General features: G+C 39.6%; 1 protein-coding gene across 3 annotated transcripts; it reads right to left on the minus strand.

The window, feature by feature from the left end:
- Positions 1–1,752: 1,752 nt before the first annotated feature.
- traf5 (TNF receptor associated factor 5) lies at positions 1,753–18,543 on the minus strand. Of its 3 annotated transcripts, none has more exons than XM_004914082.4 (12): positions 18,385–18,543; positions 11,701–11,834; positions 10,818–11,040; positions 9,859–9,916; positions 9,049–9,150; positions 8,110–8,274; positions 7,618–7,695; positions 6,813–6,887; positions 5,869–5,961; positions 3,768–3,908; positions 3,438–3,597; positions 1,753–2,431 (listed from the first exon to the last, which is right to left on the minus strand). In XM_004914082.4, the coding sequence occupies exons 3-12, from the start codon at positions 11,030–11,032 to the stop codon at positions 1,851–1,853; spliced, it is 1,668 nt and encodes a 555-aa protein (XP_004914139.2). In that variant the 5' UTR covers positions 11,033–11,040; positions 11,701–11,834; positions 18,385–18,543; the 3' UTR covers positions 1,753–1,850. The 3 variants fall into 3 exon arrangements, with proteins under 3 accessions (XP_004914139.2, XP_017949607.2, XP_031758350.1); XM_018094118.2 differs by having other exon boundaries at positions 11,701–11,837; XM_031902490.1 differs by lacking the exon at positions 9,859–9,916.
- Between the last annotated feature and the right edge of the window lie 1,607 nt (positions 18,544–20,150).

Below are 20,150 nucleotides of genomic sequence, written 5' to 3' on the forward strand. Positions count from 1 at the left end.
TGCCCGATCAATATCTGGCCTATTCCAGGCCAGATGTCGGTCAGCAGGCCCGTCGTTAGTGCCCCTACACGGGCCGATAAAATGCCGAAACGGTCTAAGGGGCCAATATCATTCAGCTACGTAGGGCAGCTACGTAGGTGTGAGGTAGGTCACACCTGGTCTGAGGCGCATCTTTTGCAAGCTACTATATTTTTACTGAAATATCTCATTTATATTTTCCTCATTAATGAATGCCAGAAAATATTGCAGCAGAGCTGTGGCAATGTAACCTCAGCACAGACCACCGCCTAAGTGACCATGGCTTGTGAATATAGCCAATTTTAGTTAATGGTTATTAGGAAAAAGGGGTCCTCACAGCTTCTTGGATAGTAGTATTGCTGTAGAATTCTAGGACCTTCTTAGAGGTGAGAGACCTAAGCAGACAGACTGCAATTTGCGAGGCAGAAGGAGAGACATCTCGCATAGTTGATTCTGCATATCTTTGGACCGCCGGATCACCGTATTTGAAATGACCGGATGCAACGTTTTACAAGGTATTTTCTAATAAAGCATTTAAAATAATAATCGCTGGGAAGGATAGGGCAATTATTGGGGCAGGGTAGAATAGATTTTTTACTTAAAACAAATGTAGTGTTACTTTTTCTTTAAAGGGGTTGTTTGCCTTTGTACAACATTCACAAATCTAACAGTTCACATTAATAGAACAATCTTTGCAGCTGTAGAGACATTCACCTCAGAATCATCCCTCTGCTGATCCTTCACTTCTGCACTTCTTCAAATATTAATGTGGCCTGTTCTACAAACTCTAAGCAACCACTTCCACAATTACTCATGTCTTACTGAATCCGCTACTCAAATGCTAACAGGTTTGTGTTACTGTTTACTTTACCAAGGCCACCACAACCCCACAGCAATGAGTATTTGTGCCTCAAAGTTTAAGCTACATAAGTGAAACACTTGCTCCCATTTGTAAATGTCATGCAAGCTGCCTTTCCTTCATTATGAGCAGCACATGGTGGCGTGTTTAACGCAATAGGCTCTCTTGTACGGATGCACCAAATTCTAGCACTTTCTATAGCACTTGGGTAAATTCTTAGTTTGGATTTGATTCAGCCTGGTTGCATAAATAGTGACAATAGACTTGTGCCCAGCAAATAGGATGCTAGTGTCAAAGTGACACAGTCCCCTCTATCCAATCCACTACTTGCACCCCATTCATAGCAAAGGTGTTCTGTGTGTTTTTTTTACTTGGGTGCAATAGTGGCAGCTAGAATTCTACTGCTCTCCTGCACCCTTTACTGTTGTCATGGAAATATTAACCCATATTGGGATTACAGGAGAAGTTTTACTACAGGAAAGGAGCAACATTGGAGAGAAAGGAGAAGGAAAGTCAACCCCCCCCCCCCCCCAAGATCACCCTCCAGTGATTGTAATAGCTTACCTGATACCCTGGGCTGGTGCTCCTGCTTGCTAAAAACTGCACTGGCCCAGGGTATTTCTGCAGAAGATCGTTGTTGCCATCTTCTTTGGAGTCTTTTTCCGGGCCGGGGCAATTTTCTGCTAACAGGAGCACCAACCCGGGGTATCAGGTAAGCTATTACAATTACTGGGGGTGATTTTGAGGGGGTGGTTTGACTTTCCTTATCCTTTCTCTCCAATGTTGCTCCTTTCCTGTAGTAAAAGGGAGTTCCTTTCCATGACCAAACTATTAACTATTACTATTATTCTTAGAGAATGAGACACAAACTGGTATATGAAAAAATGTCAAATAAATTAATTTATATCATTACATTCTCTGAGTATTGCACTTCTTATATGATACAGTATAATTTATAGGTTAGTTTTCTCTTTTACGCCTCCTCCAGGTCTGTTAAATCTACAACAATTTTAATGAACAAGGTGTCATCTTTAATGTAACAGCCATTCTTTGGGTTTTCCAGTTGCGCGTGTGAGGCAAATCGAGGACAGCCTGAGGCAATGTTCATTTCACTGTCAGGTCTCTTAAAGCTACTGCTGTTAGGATCAGCTCTAAAAACATCTGTGATGTGATTCTTCTTCCCACTCTGGTCCAGCAACATCAGTGTCACCTTCTGCTTGAAAGGCCAGAGTAAGATGGAATCAAACTCACCTTTCATTACCACAAAATATAACGACAGAAAGGACCCTTTCCCTGAGCCATCCCCATTTAGGTAGGCCCGAGCGCAGAGTCGGTAACCGCACCAACTGGTGTAGAAGTGCTGGCTGAATATGGATACTGCGCGCCCTTCCATTGCCTCTCTTTTCTTTCTCTCATAGTCAGTGATTTTCCATATTAGTTTGCCATTGTAACTTGTACCCTCTACGAGTCTAAACCGCTCCTCATTGCTAGTCATTTGCATCTTATGATTACTTAGCAACACGTCATGTTTTTTGAACTGACCGTCCAGGTTATCTGCAGATAAACAAAATGTGTCAGAAGTAGGGAATAAATCATCAGGGTCACAACTGTTAACATTTCTAACATTAAATTAGAGCCAACAGGTAAAGTAGCGAGCCCAATATGACCATAACAGCTTGATATAAGCTGATCTGGCGAAGACAGAGCATAAAGATGGCCACACACGTGGCGATTTTCGATCTTTCATGCGACCGATGGTCCCACCTTCCACAGACGTTCAGGGCTGATTCGTCAGATATGGAGGTAGAAACAATAGGATTTCTCCTTCTGCTGATTCAGCCCTGAAGGTAGATTTTGCTCAGGTGCCTTCAATAGCGCCCAGTCAAAATCTTTTAACCTGCCCGATCGCGAGTCGACATCTCATTCACCTTCACCAAATAATCCTGCTGTAGTTTCTGGGTTAAATACATCAGTATTCACTCTTTATTACCCCAACTGACCTTCAGGGTTGTGGCCTAAGCCCTGAATTTCACTGCTGAGATTCCAAGACTGCTGCTGGCAATTCATTAAATTTTTTCCAAATAAGAGGTGAATAGACATAAATTGCAGGGGCTTCATATACAGATAGGGAGTGAGCTATGCCAAAATGACTTTTTGGGAGATCCTAGATGGATAGATTTTTAAAGCTTGATTCCTAGGGGAATTAAATTCAGATGGCAGAAGGTAATAAGAACTTTTTTTGGATACCTATCTATCCCAACTAAGGTCAACATATTTTAAGCAGAGTAACCAAATTAACCCCTAGAAATTCAACTAGGAAGCTCTAATGATCTGGCATATGACAAATTATTTGGGATAGCCAATGCTTCTTTTGTGTATACCAAAATATAACCAATAATTTGATTAAATATAGCATTTAAGGGCTGCATTTTGTTTACAAAGCACTGTTATGTGCATACTTTCTTGTGTATAAACACCAAGCAGCCTACTAACACTTCTTACTGAGCCTCTGACTACAGAAGACTGAAAAACAAATACACAAGCACAGAGGCAAATATACCTATACGATCCTTGTAGGCCTCCAAGGTGCTTAGCCTTTGCTTGGTAGACTCCAAGGTGTCTAAAATTGGCCGCAGGTCAAGCCGACTGTGTTCTTTGCTTACCAGCTGTATGACTTGTTCTTCCAGCCACATAGATTTATCAATATAACTGGCCAGGGTCTAGGTAATAACAGTGGGAGGAAATAGAAATTTAAATAAGGCAATGTTCTTACAGCCGCATAGCTTTAACAATATAACTGTCTATAAACAACAATTCTTTAAACAAGATCTAGCCTGAGGATGAAATGGCTTTATTCTGCATAGTTATGGAATATATAAAATCAAATTACCTTAGTGCTTGAGAGAGAATTCCCATTGCTCCCAGTAAACTGCCCAAATTGGTGACATTCTTTCTCACACCATTTAACTGTGTCTGATAGCTGCTGGATCTGGTGCTCCTTTAAATCCAGGTTCTGCTGTAAGCCCAGCACCTGAGAAACAGATGTAAATGTACAAAGATATCTATAGTGCTAAAGAAAGAAAAATATACGAGGTTGAGGTTTGTGGAGGTTTCTGGAGAAAGGGAGGAGAGAGAAATAAATATTGTCACATTTTTATATAATATGTTTTAAAGCTTTTCCAACAGTTTCCCTCATTTTTATCATCATCACCATCATCATCATCATCATCATCATCATCATCATCATCATCATCATCAAATGTTACCAAAGTAATTGATTTTGACATTAAAAACTATTTTACTTTCCAACCAGCTGAATGTTTTCTTATGTTTTCTAAAGAGGCAGTTCTTCCCCCCCCCCCATCAGCAGTTTATAAGAAGCACCATTGGAATGCATCAAGGTCAGAAACTTACAGTCACAGAATACCCTAAAAGCATTCAGCTATGGGATTGGGGAAGTGATATCTCAACAAGACTTTGGGCAGATTTACCATTTAACTACCTAAATCTACTAAAACTAATTGTCAAAATGTAACTCTTGAAAATTGCCTTTTTGGACAAATATCCATGTTTACAAAATGTATACCTTCTCCTCATCCTGAAACCATAAGGAGCCGATAAGACAAGCTCATAGCAAAACAGAAAGGTAATGGGACAAATCCAACAGGATATTAAAAAGCAGAACATGAAGCAGAGAAAGGGAGAGCACCAGAGAAAAGGGGTGAAGAGGGGCAGAAAATAAAACATGACAAAGGACCATAAGACAACAAATGACAAAGCAGAAAGGGATGATAAAAACAGTTAAATAGGAGGAAGATGAAGCAAAAGAGTAAAGAATGTGTTAAAAAAAGAGGAAAGGGAACCAGACATGGATGATAGGACAAGAAAAGGGCGAAAGGGATATAGAGAAGTGAAAATAAACAACATAAAAAGGATAACAGAGATTAAAAATGATGGCATAGCGGTGCTTTAAGATCAATAACCACTTCTCTATGGGGCTGATTTACTAATCCACGAATCCGAATCCCGAATAGGAAAAAAATCGGATTGGAAACGAACATTTTGTGACTTTTTTGTATTTTTTGCGATTTTTCGTCCCCGTCACGACTTGCTCGTATATTGTCGCGACTTTTTCGTATTGAGCGCTCGTAAACGGCGGGCAAACCTTTCAGACTTTGCATGATTTTGGAAGCCTCCCATAGGACTCAATGGCACTCTGCAGCTCCAGCCTGGCCCAAGGAAAGTCTCCCATAGGGCTCAATGGCACTCTGCAGCTCCAACCCGGCCCAAGGAAAGTCTCCCATAGGGCTCAATGGCACTCTGCAGCTCCAACCTGGCCCAAGGAAAGCCTCCCATAGGGCTCAATGGCACTCTGCAGCTCCAACCCGGCCCAAGGATAGTCTCCCATAGGGCTCAATGGCACTCTGCAGCTCCAACCTGGCCCAAGGAAAGTCTCCCATAGGGCTCAATGGCACTCTGCAGCTCCAACCTGGCCCAAGGAAAGTCTCCCATAGGGCTCAATGGCACTCTGCAGCTCCAACCCGGCCCAAGGAAAGTCTCCCGTAGGGCTCAATGGCACTCTGCAGCTCCAACCCGGCCCAAGGAAAGCCTCCCATAGGGCTCAATGGCACTCTGCAGCTCCAGCCTGGCCCAAGGAAAGTCACGATACTGAAGCTTGAATGAATCTGAAACTTTCGTACTCGGTGCGACGGCTACGAAAAAGTCGCGACAATTCGTGCAAGTCATAACGGCTACGAAAAAGTCGCGACAATTTACGAAAAAGTCGCGACAATTTATGGAAAAAATCGCAAAATACCGATCATTACGAAAAAAACGCATTCGGGCGCTTTTCGGACGTTCGTGGATTAGTAAATGTGCCCCTATGTGTTAAGATTAGTTCCAAAACTTCAGCTATGAATAAATAAACAAAAATAAGTACAGCATGAGTGGCCATGATTGGGTCTCCTACAGCAAACCAGAACAGACAGTACCTGTTCTTCTAACTTCATATTCCTGTTCAAAACATAGAGCATATGATCCCTGAGAAACGTATCTTCATGTTCTTTTACTTTACTTCGTTTTACCTAGAGCAGGGGGGAGGGAAATGAATCAACAGCAGCCAAAAAAAATCTCAGCCTAGAGGAAGGAAGCAATGTTTGTTTCTCTATTAAAGTACAATGACAACCCATTTCACTGGGAAAGCCAATATATTAATCCCAGTGAATTTAATCCCTGTTTTTTCCCTGAGCCAGTGTTCCTTGAAGCACCCCCACTGAATCCCGCTTCACTTGTCCTTTTTGGTGGGAGAAATTTTACTACATGGTCAGTATGTCGCACAAAACTACTTGAGAGAAATATTATCCTTTCAGCATATATATATATATATATACAGTATATATTTATTTTTTCCCTACTGTAATTTTCAAGGCTTATAAACATCACTAGGCCTATGGCTGTGTGCTTTTAAATGGTGATGGAAACTAATCTTTTACATTTTAGTAACTAGTACAGCATCCTTAATAATCTGTAGTACTCCCACGCTTTGAGAGGGTCCTGGGGAAAATGCAATGTGGGGGGGCTCTGTGGATGACAGGCAGTCCATACGCCTTCATGTCTGGGACAACTCTTCATTATTGGCTGCAGGGATTAAAACTGAATAAATGCTTCTTGTGTGCACATTGGGAGCTGACTCTATTGAGCACTCTGCTATGCTGTCTTTTTCTAGGGTCGATTAGACGCTTAGTGGGGCTCAGTTGAATAGCACATCTGCACCTGGGCAGTAACCTATAGCAAGCAATCAGTGATTAGCAGGAGCACAATCAACTGAATAAATACAAGTTATAATAATTTACTTGGCATTTAAATGCATTAGTGGCACTATCACCCAAAGAAATATTCAAAGCAAGAAGTGAACCGATAAGGAATGATACAATACCATCACATTGCATCCATAGTTACTGAAAGTACACTGTAGCTCAGCTTCAGGGCACTCACACAGGTGCTTATCCAGCTGAAAAGAAAAAAAAATCTTCTTGTAATTATTTCTGCAAGAGAACATGTAGTCCAGACAGGCTAAGCAGAGGGACTTGTTGAATACCCCGTGGTACAGAATTGGATATGGTTCTATGTACAACCAATGTGGGTTTTCAACCTTTCACCCCGATTGACAATATAGGGCTACAATACCTTCATTTTTTTATTTTCTTGTGGTATTGGTATAATGTATTCCAGTGGTATAATTTGCCTCTTGCTTTGTCTCCTAGATTCTGTAAAAGTGTTACTGGCTCAGCCTACTGTTTAAATGAGAACTAAAGCTTAACTAAAGAAGTAGGAAAGAAATGCTGTACATTATGTTTTTGGCTTCTGTACCATCCCAAGGCAACCCCAATGCTTTAGATTGGTGCCTCCAAAGATGACCCCATTAGGTCCTATTTTTTTATATGGAAGGGAGGTTTATTTGATGTGTTCCTTCATGCTTTCTTTAAAAAAATGGTGATGGATTATGCAAGTGTATTTTTGTAAACATTTTTTGCCGCTTAAAAAAACATTCCACTTTATGTAGCACCAGGTATGTGTAATTAGATTTTTTTTACAAATAATCATTATTAATAATCATTAAGTGGGGTGCCACTGGATAACGGGTTACAGAAAGCAAATTCATGTGAATGTGACCTGTGTCATTATGGGGAATGGCTCTTGTTTTTATTATTTTAGCAAGAGGAAAAATACTCAGGACGTACCTCAGCCCTTGGACATGTAACAGGGCAGGCATTTGGGCAGGGAACTGGATACAACTGACAATACAGGCCTACGTGAATCTGTAAGAATAAAGATTTAAAGCTTAGAAATAGACATATTACATTATGTGGTTGCTAGGGCACCCTCCGACTGCTGGTCATTAGAAGTTAATGTGATCACAGATAGATGGGAGGATAGTAATAACAGAGGAAATGTAAACATAGCAAGGTGGGCAAAAAACAGAAGGGAATGGCCTTCACTGAGAGCAAAAGCTGTTACTCATGGTTAAAGGACTGTCAATACCACAAGTTTAATGACAGAAGAGTCAGTAGGAAGCAATGAAGAACAGGAAAAGTTGACAGGAGGGACTGAAATGGGGTTATGGGCCACATGCAAGCAACATCTAAATAATGAGAAAGAGAGGTAGTAATGTGGGAATAAGGTTATCAAGAGCCAGGAGGATGATTTGCAATATACAATATCTCATTCATTACCGTTAGGTTGATGGAAGCCATCGTTTGCTTGCAGTATATGCATGCTTCTTGTCTTAATTTACACTCTGATTCCAGATGGCCCTTCAGTTCTTTCCGGATCATTTGGTCATGACATCCATCATTGCTACACAGGGTCATTTCATACAGACATTGCCCCAGGTGCTCCTGTGACCAGAGCATAACGGTTGGATGAATAAATAAAAGTGGTTTTGGGAAATCCGTGTAAACTGTTACTATCCTTAAGAATTGTTAATATCCAATGTATTTTATGTTTTGCATAAATAGTAAAAGAGAATGAGGAAGCGTATGCAGTTACTCTTTCTCTCATATGTACTTTTTGGGGCTCAGGGATCACAGGCAATTTCCAAATTAATGCAACAATTTGTCTGGCTGTGGGAAAAAAGTTTAAAAACAGATTCTATAAGATGCCATCTAACACGTGTGTTGGTGGCTCTGTCACTGTGCAAACAAGTTTTTGATTTGTTAAGCTCTGTTTTAGGTAAATGGATCACAATGGATGCATGGGGGGGATCTTTCCTTACCCAAGTGAATGTGTAACGAAATGTTCTGCCCCCTATATAAAATTTAATGAAGTGTAATTATTACAGGAGCCAAGGTGCAATTCTTATCTTTTAAATCCATGGCTTTGTGTTTCCCTGTGGACTGATATTGCACAAGCACTCACAATCAGTAAAAAAGAAACAAACATGTTCACAAGTTTTCTTGTTGGAGAAAATCAAAGAGCACAGTGTCAGTAACAGGCTGCTGCAGAGAGATGGTCCCTTATAATGGTGAAATTAGGCTTTCCTTATTAGGAACAATTATATTAATACTGGGATCCTGACCAATGTTCCCTCTAAGCTGTGCACTCGTGAGCACACACAAATTCGAGAAGGAATAATTGATTGTGACTATGAACAATTGCAATTCTCTACTCACCTGATATCGTCCTAACATAACTTTTACATCACAAGCGGGAGAATTTTTGCAGTAGACTAACAGATTCAAGACTTCCCTTTTACAGCAGTTGTCCTTAAAAATCTGAAAAAAATTATTATGTGATATTATTGAGAGCTTACTGGTAAATCTTCTGCCCCCTATATAAAATTTCATGAAATAGTTATGCTATAACAGAAGTTGCCCCAAGCTATTCTTTAATTTTTTTACATTTAAAGTTACAGTACAGTAATAAGGTTCTCATAACCTTTCACTGGTAGAGCAGTTTTTAGACTGCTTGAATTTTCATTACATTTTATGATGATTATACGCTTATTTGATCAAGATTTTTAAGGAATTCAGCTCATGTTTTTTTTTTTCTTTTTTTGTTTTTGTTGTTATGTCCTCACCCTCCCCTTGCTTTTAGATCTCTAAGAAGATTCCTTAAAACAGGTAATGTGTAGGTTAAATAATTCCATAACAGGAACACTGGGGGTGTGAACCTTCCTACTAACTTTAGGTTTTCTAACTGCTCATTCTGACTGTACTAATAACCCATTCACTGCAGGGGTGGTCACTGACTCTGTTTCCAGTTCTTCTATTAAACAGTAGTGAAAATGAGCTGAATTTTAGTGTTCTGGGTATAGGAGGTGTGTGAGACAAAAGCAACAAATAAAGAAATTAAAATGACAATGTAATGGGAAAGAAGCTAGATACATGTACGACACATCTCTCTTTCCAATGAAGAATGAAAAAACAAACGGATTCCTTAAAAGAAGAAAAACAAAGATACTGTACTAATATTTTACCTACCTCATGTGATTTTATATTTTCCATATCTATTGGACATTGTGGAGTTTCACTGAGTTCTCTATAGAAAAAAGAATCAGTTTTGTTTTCTTAACAAATACAGAAAAGGACAGTGATGCGCAGATGTAGGAATGTGATGCTTTACTTGTGTGGAAAGGATTTCTTCAGTGCATCTAGGTTCTTGCTACCTTACAGATAAAAGATAACCTCCCACACAACCCACTCTTTCCATTATCATTTATCCTTTTCAATGGATAGAAGTCAGTTTTGCTTTACATGCCATTGCCCCATTTAGGTTACAGATATATAAAATAATTTTATTCCAGTTTTAGTCCAACACCTCCAACAAAAAATAAGAGTTCACCCCAAAACATACCCTAATGGCCCTGCAATCTGGGCTTTGGAGAAGTGACAAGGGGGCAAAGCTTAACAGTTAAATTACATGATAAAGCCTACATTTTCCTACAATTTATATCAGTTGGGCACATCTCCCCCACACATTTTTACTGCATACATCCCTTCTGTTTGACAGTACCATCACATTTTCCTAGAACAAATAGCAGCTTTTATATTTAAATCTACAAACAGTATACATACACAAAGACCCTCATTCAGCGTAAATTTCACCAAGAATGCAGGCTCACACAGGCAGAACTGTCTTTGATAAAAGTTCTGCTTTAGAAGAAGAAAATAGGAGCAGACAGTTAGAGCTGAGTTTCTATGGGAACCAGCAATGCCATCTCTTCATTGGATTTCCATTTCTGTATTTTTTATGGTTTTTATTTGTGGACCTGAGCCTGGACCTGGTCATGGAACCAGTGCTTGAATCTGTCTAACTTGGCTTATAAATACATTGACACACTAATATAATCACAGTTATTCTCAGGCTGACAACAAGGTTATGCAGGGAGCACTTTCATGAGAAACTGAAACATACCCATCAAGGTAAAAACCAAACGTACATTAAGTTGGAGATGCATTTCTCACAAAACCTGTGACCACATCCTGTCTGGTGAGGATTGTGAAGAACCAGGTGGCAACTGGCACACTTGTATCGGTCTTGCAACTGTTCAACAAATAAGTACTCCTGTTTGGGAACAAAGTCCAGAGAAACCGCTGCGCTGGAATTCTGTCTCCCAAGTGTCACCGGGAGAGGACAGAGGTCTTCGCAGGCCATGATGGATCCTCCAGAGAAGAAATAACAAAATGTAGTTAATAATCAATATTTATAGTGGGTCTACTAAACCTCTACTAAACTAAACCTCCTAACATTTTCCCTGCTGCAAACAAGCCAGTCAAGCTGTATGCCAATCATGAATTCCAAAACTCTGGAATCATTCTTCTTACGTCTGGGAAACCAGGCTAGCATGAAAGAGATGTTTGCAGCAGAGATATAAGCTGCATAATATAATGGCGGCATATGGGCAGTGCCTGGCATGCCCCTACTTTGTGCATCATTCAGGACGTGCAATGCAGAAGCATCAGAGAAATCTAAGCTTCAAAGAACCATGTATTTTAGACCCTGACTGTACAAGCTGCTCCCTTTGCTTTGTTTTGGATTTTTAAAGACAAGGAAAACCCCTAACAATTAAATTTTGCTAAATAATACTCCACCTTGTCCTCTAGCAAAATGCTATATTTATTTTGCTGCAGACCCCTTACTTTTAGTATATTGCTAACTTTTAAAGATTATACCTGCCATGTTCAAACCATTGTTAAAAAAAGTAAATTTCTATTATTTATGCTATTTATAATTTAATTCTAAAATATGCCGCCCCACCCAGTAAGGGGTGGCAAGATAAAAAGTAAATCATTAGAATACATAGCAGAATCAGAGCTACTTACAGGCCGTACAGAGCTCCTCTTTCCAGGGGTTCAGCTGAGCAGCTTTTTTAGCTGAGTGCTTTCAGCTACTAAAGTAAAGCACAGGAAATGAAACCCTCCTTTTCCTGTTTGATCTCTGAAGATTCTTCACACCCCTACTTACAGTAAATGGGAAATGAGGAATGGAAAAAAAAATACTTAATTTAATTGGACAGTTGTGCAGCTTTAACCAAAACGGGCAATCATACATACACGCACACCTACATGCCTACATACTCTGACACAAGGCACATATTACTATTTTAAATGCAGAGATAAAGGAAATTTATAGAGCCATATTAATAGCAATCAGTGAATCAGTTTCCTGTTGAGATATAACGTATGTCTGACCAAACTGTTCTGTGGTTTAGAAAACCCATGAAACAATACTTCGCTTTTTGAAAGGAAAGAAAAATGAAAGTTGGTCAGATATGAACGATCAATATAGGTATGAAAGTAACTGTAGCTTTATTTTGATACAATGTAAATTACTGGTTATTTGTCCCTCTCCTTAGCACTTAATTAACAACTGAAATGCTACATGTCAAACTCCTCAAGGGTGTGGCTAGAGAGAGATTTTTACTTTCAAAGGATAATTAAACCTTTAAATAAGTTGATGTAAAATTGAGTGCTATTCTAAGCATTTTTGCTATCTACATTCATTATTTATTTATTTTTTTTAACTCCAAGATATCAAGGGTTAAAGTACTGTTAATATGAATGCACTTTCCAAACATGAAGTAGTCAAAGCACTTGTTGAGAACGTTGTCAGGAGAAGGATAAGGGTGATGATCTGATGTTCTTCCGATTGGGAAAAACATTTGAAACCTCACATAACTTTCTCAGATCTTTCCTATCCAGAAGATGGAAATTTCCATTTTAAACACACAATGGTCTTCTACTCTTATATATATATACATATATATCTAGTCCAAAGAGAGCACTCACGGCATAGGAATCAGTGAAAAAGGTCCTTTATTCGGACATAGTCTCTATGCGTTTCAATCCACAAGGAATCGTCACCGGGATCCTGATGACAATTCCTTGTGGATCGAAACGCGTAGAGACTACTGTATGTCCGAATAAAGGACCTTTTTCACTGATTCCTATGCCCGTGAGTGCTCTCTTTGGACTAGATGCATTTTGTGGGTCAGCACCCGGCCTATGTCTATTTGAATGGTGAGTGCCGATTTTTGGGAAACTACATATAAATATATTACATTATATTATCGCCAAACAAATCTGTTTGACAAAACCAAAATGGGTATACGTCAATATGGGTAAATACGTCTTTTTTAAGTGCATTGTGATGTTTTTATTGCAGAGAAGATATGCTTTATTGCCATTGCGAAAAGTGTATTCACTAACCATACTGCGCAAACCTTTTGTATGTTATTTCGGTGATAATATTTTTGGTGCTTTTTTAGTCATTTTATTGTGTTTTTGCCCATTTTATTACATTTTCAATTCTGCATAGGTGTTGTTACTTTTTTTTTTCTGTAAAACTCATTTGGCCAAGGCAAAATATTCAGACTGTGATTCTGACTTCTGATTATACTAGGAGGAAAAAAAGCATTGATTTAATGTGTTGATTGGATTTTAGTGATTTTATTGCATTCCGCATTGATTTTTGCCTGCTATATATTAATTTGTGTGCCTTTGTACGCCACATAGTTAAACAGTAAATTTAAACAGTAGACCGCTACCGTTCATATTTAGGATGTTTTATGTTGGTGCGTTACAAAATGTTTGGCAAGCGCTGTGACGATTTTTAGAAATTTCATATAAACCACAACGTTTAGCATAGCTTTGTAGTTTGATAGGATGGCGCACTTACCCATTTTGGCTTTGTCAGAATGTGTAATTTCCAAAAATATATGGTTTTCTAGGGTCTTTATACAGTTAGGGGGGTCTTATTGCACATAATGGATGCTTATATTGGAGCAGCCAGAGTGTCAGACATGAAAATTCATATGCACTATTTTCATTTGGGTGCCTCTGTACCCCACATAGTTTGCTAAATCTATGCATATAGGGCATCAAACTGTTCATTAGGCCTGTGGCGTTCATATTTAGAATGTTTTATGTTGCAACTTACGAAATGTGGGGTATATAACAGGGTAAATTGCAAGCTTTGAGGCAATTTTCAGAAATTACATGAAAATCACTACATTTAGCTTAGCTTTGCTGATATGTCTTTGCCATACAAAGACATATTTACCCATTTTACATTCGGCAGAATGTGTATTTTCTGAAAATATGAGGTTTTCTGGGGTCAACTTACTTATTTGCCACTTTTACCACACATAAATAAGGCGGTGTATTTTTTGGTAGTAGAAATATATGCCATGAAATATGTATACTTTGGTAATCCTATGCACAATAGGCATCAAGCTGTTCAGTGGACCCTTGGCTTTCATATTTAGGATGGTTTTTCTTGGTACCTAATGCTGTGTGAAAGATAAGGTGCTTGAAAGTGGATGCTTTAAAGGAGAATGCAAGTCAAAATGTAAAAAGCATACTGCCCAATAGTCCTCCTATTGTTTAGTAAAAACGCCACACTTTTGGCTCACCTAATCAAATATTTACTCAGTCACACTTACTTCACATTTTCTAGAACAGGCAGCCATCTCTAAAAAGGTATTCTCCCTTCCTTTCCCTCCTTGCTTCATACTGCACATGTGTTTCATTCCCTCCCCCCCTCCCCTCTGCCAGATCCGCTTCTGATTGGCTGGTGGGCATGTGTAGCTCAGAACAGGAGACAGGATCAAGTTACACACATGCTCAGAGAATAGGAAGGCTGCCGCTGGCACCTACAGGAAGGACAGAGAGATTTCAGTGATGTCACTGTAGGCTTCACACTGCTGTAGGCTGCCAGCACCATATCTCAGAGAAGCAAGCAGGGATCTGGGAATGTAGATATGCAGTAAATACTTAAAAAGAATGCCTTTAGACTTACGTTTAATTTATATTAACCTTTCATTGTATGTATTTAATCAAAACCGTCAGTTTTAGGAAAGCATCGTGACTTCATAGTTTCAAGTAGAAAGTGATGGGTGCCCATTTTGAATTCTCCCGAATGTGTACTTTCCAAAATACATGGGGTTTTTTTGGGGGGGGGGTCAATGTATTTTTTTGTGTTGTTACCCCACAAAAATGATGTAAATGTGTTGAAGTTTAGTAGCTGAAGTGATCTCCAGGGCAATTTGTGTGCACTTACTTCATTTTGGGCTTGAGATTGGAAGCTATGAAGCAATTTTTTTGAATGATCATAAATCTTTATAGAAACTGCAAAGTTCAGAAAAGTATTGCTTTTTGGTACTTAGGAGCAGAAAGACATGGCTACCCATATCAGATTTGGCAGAATGTGTCAAAAATATATGGTTTCCTTGGGAAAACCTAATGTTCCAGGATATTTGGCTTTGGAATCTATAATATTCTGCGTAGTGCTTTGAAAATTCTGCAATTTACTGATGGGAGTTTTTGATTTATATCAAAATCTCCATAAAATTATACATATCTGGTATTGGTACGTTCAACAGACATGAAGCTTTCCAAATCAGTTGAAATCATGTATTTTGAAAAATATAAGAAAAATAGCAATTTTTTTTTTGTTTTTAGAGTACAGGTATGGGATCCCTTATCCAGAAACCCATTATCCATAAAGCTCCGAATTACGGAAAGCCTGTCTCCCATAGACTCCTTTTTAATCAAATAATTCAGAATTTTAAAACTGATTTTCTTTTTCTCTGTAGTAATGAAACAGTACCTGTACTTGATCCCAACTAAGATATAATTACCCCTTATTGGGGGCAGAACAGCCCTATTGGGTTTATTTAATGGTTAAATGATTCCCTTTTCTCTGTAATAATAAAACAGTACCTGTACTTGATCCCAACTAAGATATAATTACCCCTTATTGGGGGCAGAACAGCCCTATTGGGTTTATTTAATGGTTAAATGATTCCCTTTTCTCTGTAATAATCAAACAGTACCTGTACTTGATCCCAACTAAGATATAAATAATACTTATTAGGTGCAAAACAATCCTATTGGGTTTAATTAATGTTTTATTGATTTTTAGTAGACTTAAGGTATAGAGATCCAAATTACAGAAAGACCCCTTATCCAGAATACCCTTGGTCCCGAGCATTCTGGATAACGGGTCATATACCTGTACTAAATCTTGTTCCAGTGGAAACTCAGGAAGATTTAGAAAGCTTATTTTCTCCTGAAAAAACATGATTTATAGTTTTCCTACCTAAATTACCCCCCACAGTAAATGCTCCTAAAATGAGAGAGCACAAAATGTTCAAAAATGTCTGGCACTGAGCATAATTGAAATGTGAAATTCTGCTGGCACTTAAGGGGCTAAGAAAAAATAGAGCAGGTTGCCAGTCTGGGCCTGCCCATCAGCTAATCATCATTTGTGTACAAAAGCCATCATGCCTTGCTATAGTATGTATAACGTATGGGCTATAAACCAATCCCTTTTCCCTTCGGAAGCTATGGCTAGGTGCATCCCGGATTTGTCAAGTCCAGCACTACACCCAAATATTCAGATTATAACATGCCAGTTATTGGCACCAATAAATATAGGATTGCATTGTTCCAATTTAAAGAACATAGTTCAGAGTGGCGTTTAACAGCACTGGTATGACATGATATAAGATGGGAGGCTGTGTCCAGTCAGCCTGAGACAGTGGCAGCTTAGTATCATATAGATCCCAATACTTAATTGGAAAATACAGGTACACAATATTTCAAACTACCTGGACCGCTGTCAAAACTGTGATATTTCGTGGCCTTACTAACACTACTCTGTCTTTTGGGCTGGCTGTCTACAGCCCTTCTTATCAGTTCCCACAGTTTCCTACTATTTCATGTTCAAGAAGCTAGTGGGCGAGTTTCATATCAGTGCAAGGGGGTGCGGACAGCTAAATGTGGTCAGTAATGGTTTTCCATAGACATGTCAGCCCACTGACTAATTTTCTATGAATATATACTGCACTGCAGTGCCATCTAATGGGAACAAACAAAATAAAAGTAAATAAAATGTGTAGAGGTAACTGATATAGACAGCAGCATCAGTGTGGCCCTGGCTTTTCCCTGCACTGCTGGTTCTGACTATGTATAGCACCAGAATAATGCTGATAAAATCATCTCACCTTTCAGAGGAGACTCCAGTTGTCACAATGCCCTGCACACATTGGAGATTCTCCGTCTTCACAGGTCTGTTCATTACAGATCATGCAAGGCATTATGGGAACTGGAGTTTTGGCTAGAGGAGAGTTGTCACTGTTTCCACAGTAAATTTAGTCAGGAGAAACAGCAGAAGGGATAACAAAGGACAGGTGGATATTGCTTCCAGTGTTAATTACAAATTTACAAATCACTTAAATTTAAATCCATCCCTAGGCCTCCTGCAAAGCAGACTTTTGATACCCACTACGAACCTGTGTGTGGTATACCCATAATTGCATATTGTAGAACCATACCCCAGAGTCATATTTGCTCAAATTTCCATGGTAACCCTTGATGGCCATCTATAAGGATCAGCCTATATTGCTGCCTGCTTAAACTACCCTAGCCAGCACTGTCCTGATATTCAAGGGTACGTGAAAAGGGCTAATTTATAATTGCAGCCCTAAGAAAAGCTGCCTTGAGAGGAAACTTCGCGTGACTTTGGCAAATCACGGCACCGCGTATGCCATCCCACTGGCGATTTACATTCTAGCCGGTGGGATGGCATTGCGGGAGATTAGTCGCCCACAACAACAAAGATTTGTCACGCGGCAACTAATCTCTCCGTGTGTCACTGCCCTTACTGATAAGGGCTCTGGCACACGGGGAGATTAGTTGCCCGCGACAAATCTCCCTGTTCGCGGGCGACTAATCTCCCCGAGTTGCCATCCCGACAACAATGTAAGTCGCTGGTGGGATGGCACACGCAGCGGTGCAATTTCGGCAAATCGCCGAAAATGCCTCGCGAGGCAACTTCGCCGATTTGCTGAAATCGCCTGCACAGCGTGTGCCATCCCACCGGCGACTTACATTGTCGCCAGTGGGATGGCAACTCGGGGAGATTAGTCGCCCGCGAACAGGGAGATTTGTCGTGGGCGACTAATCTCCCTGTGTGCCAGAGCCCTAATTGTCACATATTGTCAAAGTGTGTTTTAGCAGAGGCAATTCTCAATATTGTTTATGGCAGGGTATTTTCTGATGTTTAGTAGCTGTGACAAGTAGCTGCTACTAAGTAGTCCTGTGTGTCTTCACCCTTACTGATAATTGTCTCAATGTGTGTTTTAGAATAGGCAATTCTCGGTATTGTTCATGGCAGGGTATTTTCTGATGTTCAGTAGCTGTGACAAGTAGCTGCTACTAAGTACCTCACCCTAACAAGGTGAAGCTAAGCCCACCTGGGGCAAGAAGGTAAAGCCAGTTACCACAACTGTGGCCGTGTCTCATTATATTGTGGCTTCTAAATCCCAACTATTGACACAGTACTGTTTTATAGCATTGGGGGTCAGAGCACTCATACTGCATACACGCACTGACATGCATATGACATTGTAACCGCAGCCAACTCCACACATGCGCACTCCCCATTCTCTCTGACTGGAAACGCGTCCCAGAAATATCCCAAAGCGCGGGAATCCGTCCTACCGTAATTTCTGGAAGTGAGGGACAAATTATCCTGCGCTCCTCAGCGTCTCGCCAATCCGGTTTGCAGCTCAATCACCCGAGCTGCGCAACACGATCCTGTCTAGGCTAGACGGGCCACTGGCGCTTCTATTTTCTGTTTCACTTTCTGCCCCCTGACAGGAACACAGCGCCCTCACTCGGGCCCCGGGAGGAAGCGGTCATAGGAAATATGGTAACTTTATAACTGTGCCTGAAGGCTCAGGGGCTAGGGCTTAGCTGTGGGATACACTGACAGGAATGAGCAGATAGGAACAAACACGGGGAGTGGAAGAGTCATTCCTATGAGGGGAGCGGCTGCATGGATACCGTTAGCAGGGCATGAGTTTAGATAAGGTTCCATAAGTGTCTGATGGGGCTTATGTGTTTCTGTAGAGACCACCCACCCCTCTTAGCTTCAGAAACATATACAGGTATAGGACCCCTTATCTGGAAAACAATTATCCAGAAAGTTCTGAATTACGTAGAGGCCATCTCCCATAGACTCCATAAGCAAATCCAATGTTTAAAAATGAAAAATGATTCCCTTTTCTCTGTAATAATAAAACAGTACCTGTACTTGATCCCAACTAAGATATAATTACCCCTTATTGGGGCAGAACAGCCCTATTGGGTTTATTTAATGGTTAAATGATTCCCTTTTCTCTGTAATAATAAAACAGTACCTGTACTTGATCCCAACTAAGATATAATTACCCCTTATTGGGGGCAGAACAGCCCTATTGGGTTTATTTAATGGTTAAATGATTCCCTTTTCTCTGTAATAATAAAACAGTACCTGTACTTCATCCCAACTAAGATATAATTACCCCTTATTGGGGGCAGAACAGCCCTATTGGGTTTATTTAATGGTTAAATGATTCCCTTTTCTCTGTAATAATAAAACAGTACCTGTACTTCATCCCAACTAAGATATAATTACCCCTTATTGGGGGCAGAACAGTCCTATTGGGTTTATTTAATGGTTAAATGATTCCCTTTTCTCTGTAATAATAAAACAGTACCTGTACTTGATCCCAACTAAGATATAATTACCCCTTATTGGGGCAGAACAGTCCTATTGGGTTTATTTAATGGTTAAATGATTCCCTTTTCTCTGTAAAAATAAAACAGTACCTGTACTTGATCCCAACTAAGATATAATTACCCCTTATTGGGGCAGAACAGCCCTATTGGGTTTATTTAATGGTTAAATGATTCCCTTTTCTCTGTAATAATAAAACAGTACCTGTACTTGATCCCAACTAAGATATAATTACCCCTTATTGGGGCAGAACAGCCCTATTGGGTTTATTTAATGGTTAAATGATTCCCTTTTCTCTGTAATAATAAAACAGTACCTGTACTTGATCCCAACTAAGATATAATTACCCCTTATTGGGGGCAGAACAGCCCTATTGGGTTTATTTAATGGTTAAATGATTCCCTTTTCTCTGTAATAATAAAACAGTACCTGTACTTGATCCCAACTAAGATATAATTACCCCTTATTGGTAAAATTCCTCTACTCTGTTCGTTATTACAGGATTTTTCGAGGCGTATTTATCAAGTGGTGAACTCGTACCTTTGATAAATACGTATCTAAAAATTACAAACAGTAATGTTATTTCATATCTGTACTTTCTAAATTAGGTTTAAACACACAGGGGCCCATTCATGAAACCACGATTTCTGGGTGTTTAAAATCACGATTGGAAAAAACCACGATAATTTCTAATGTTTGAAGATGT

This window comes from Xenopus tropicalis, chromosome 5, assembly GCF_000004195.4.
Source record: "Xenopus tropicalis strain Nigerian chromosome 5, UCB_Xtro_10.0, whole genome shotgun sequence".
Lineage (NCBI taxonomy): Eukaryota > Metazoa > Chordata > Amphibia > Anura > Pipidae > Xenopus > Xenopus tropicalis.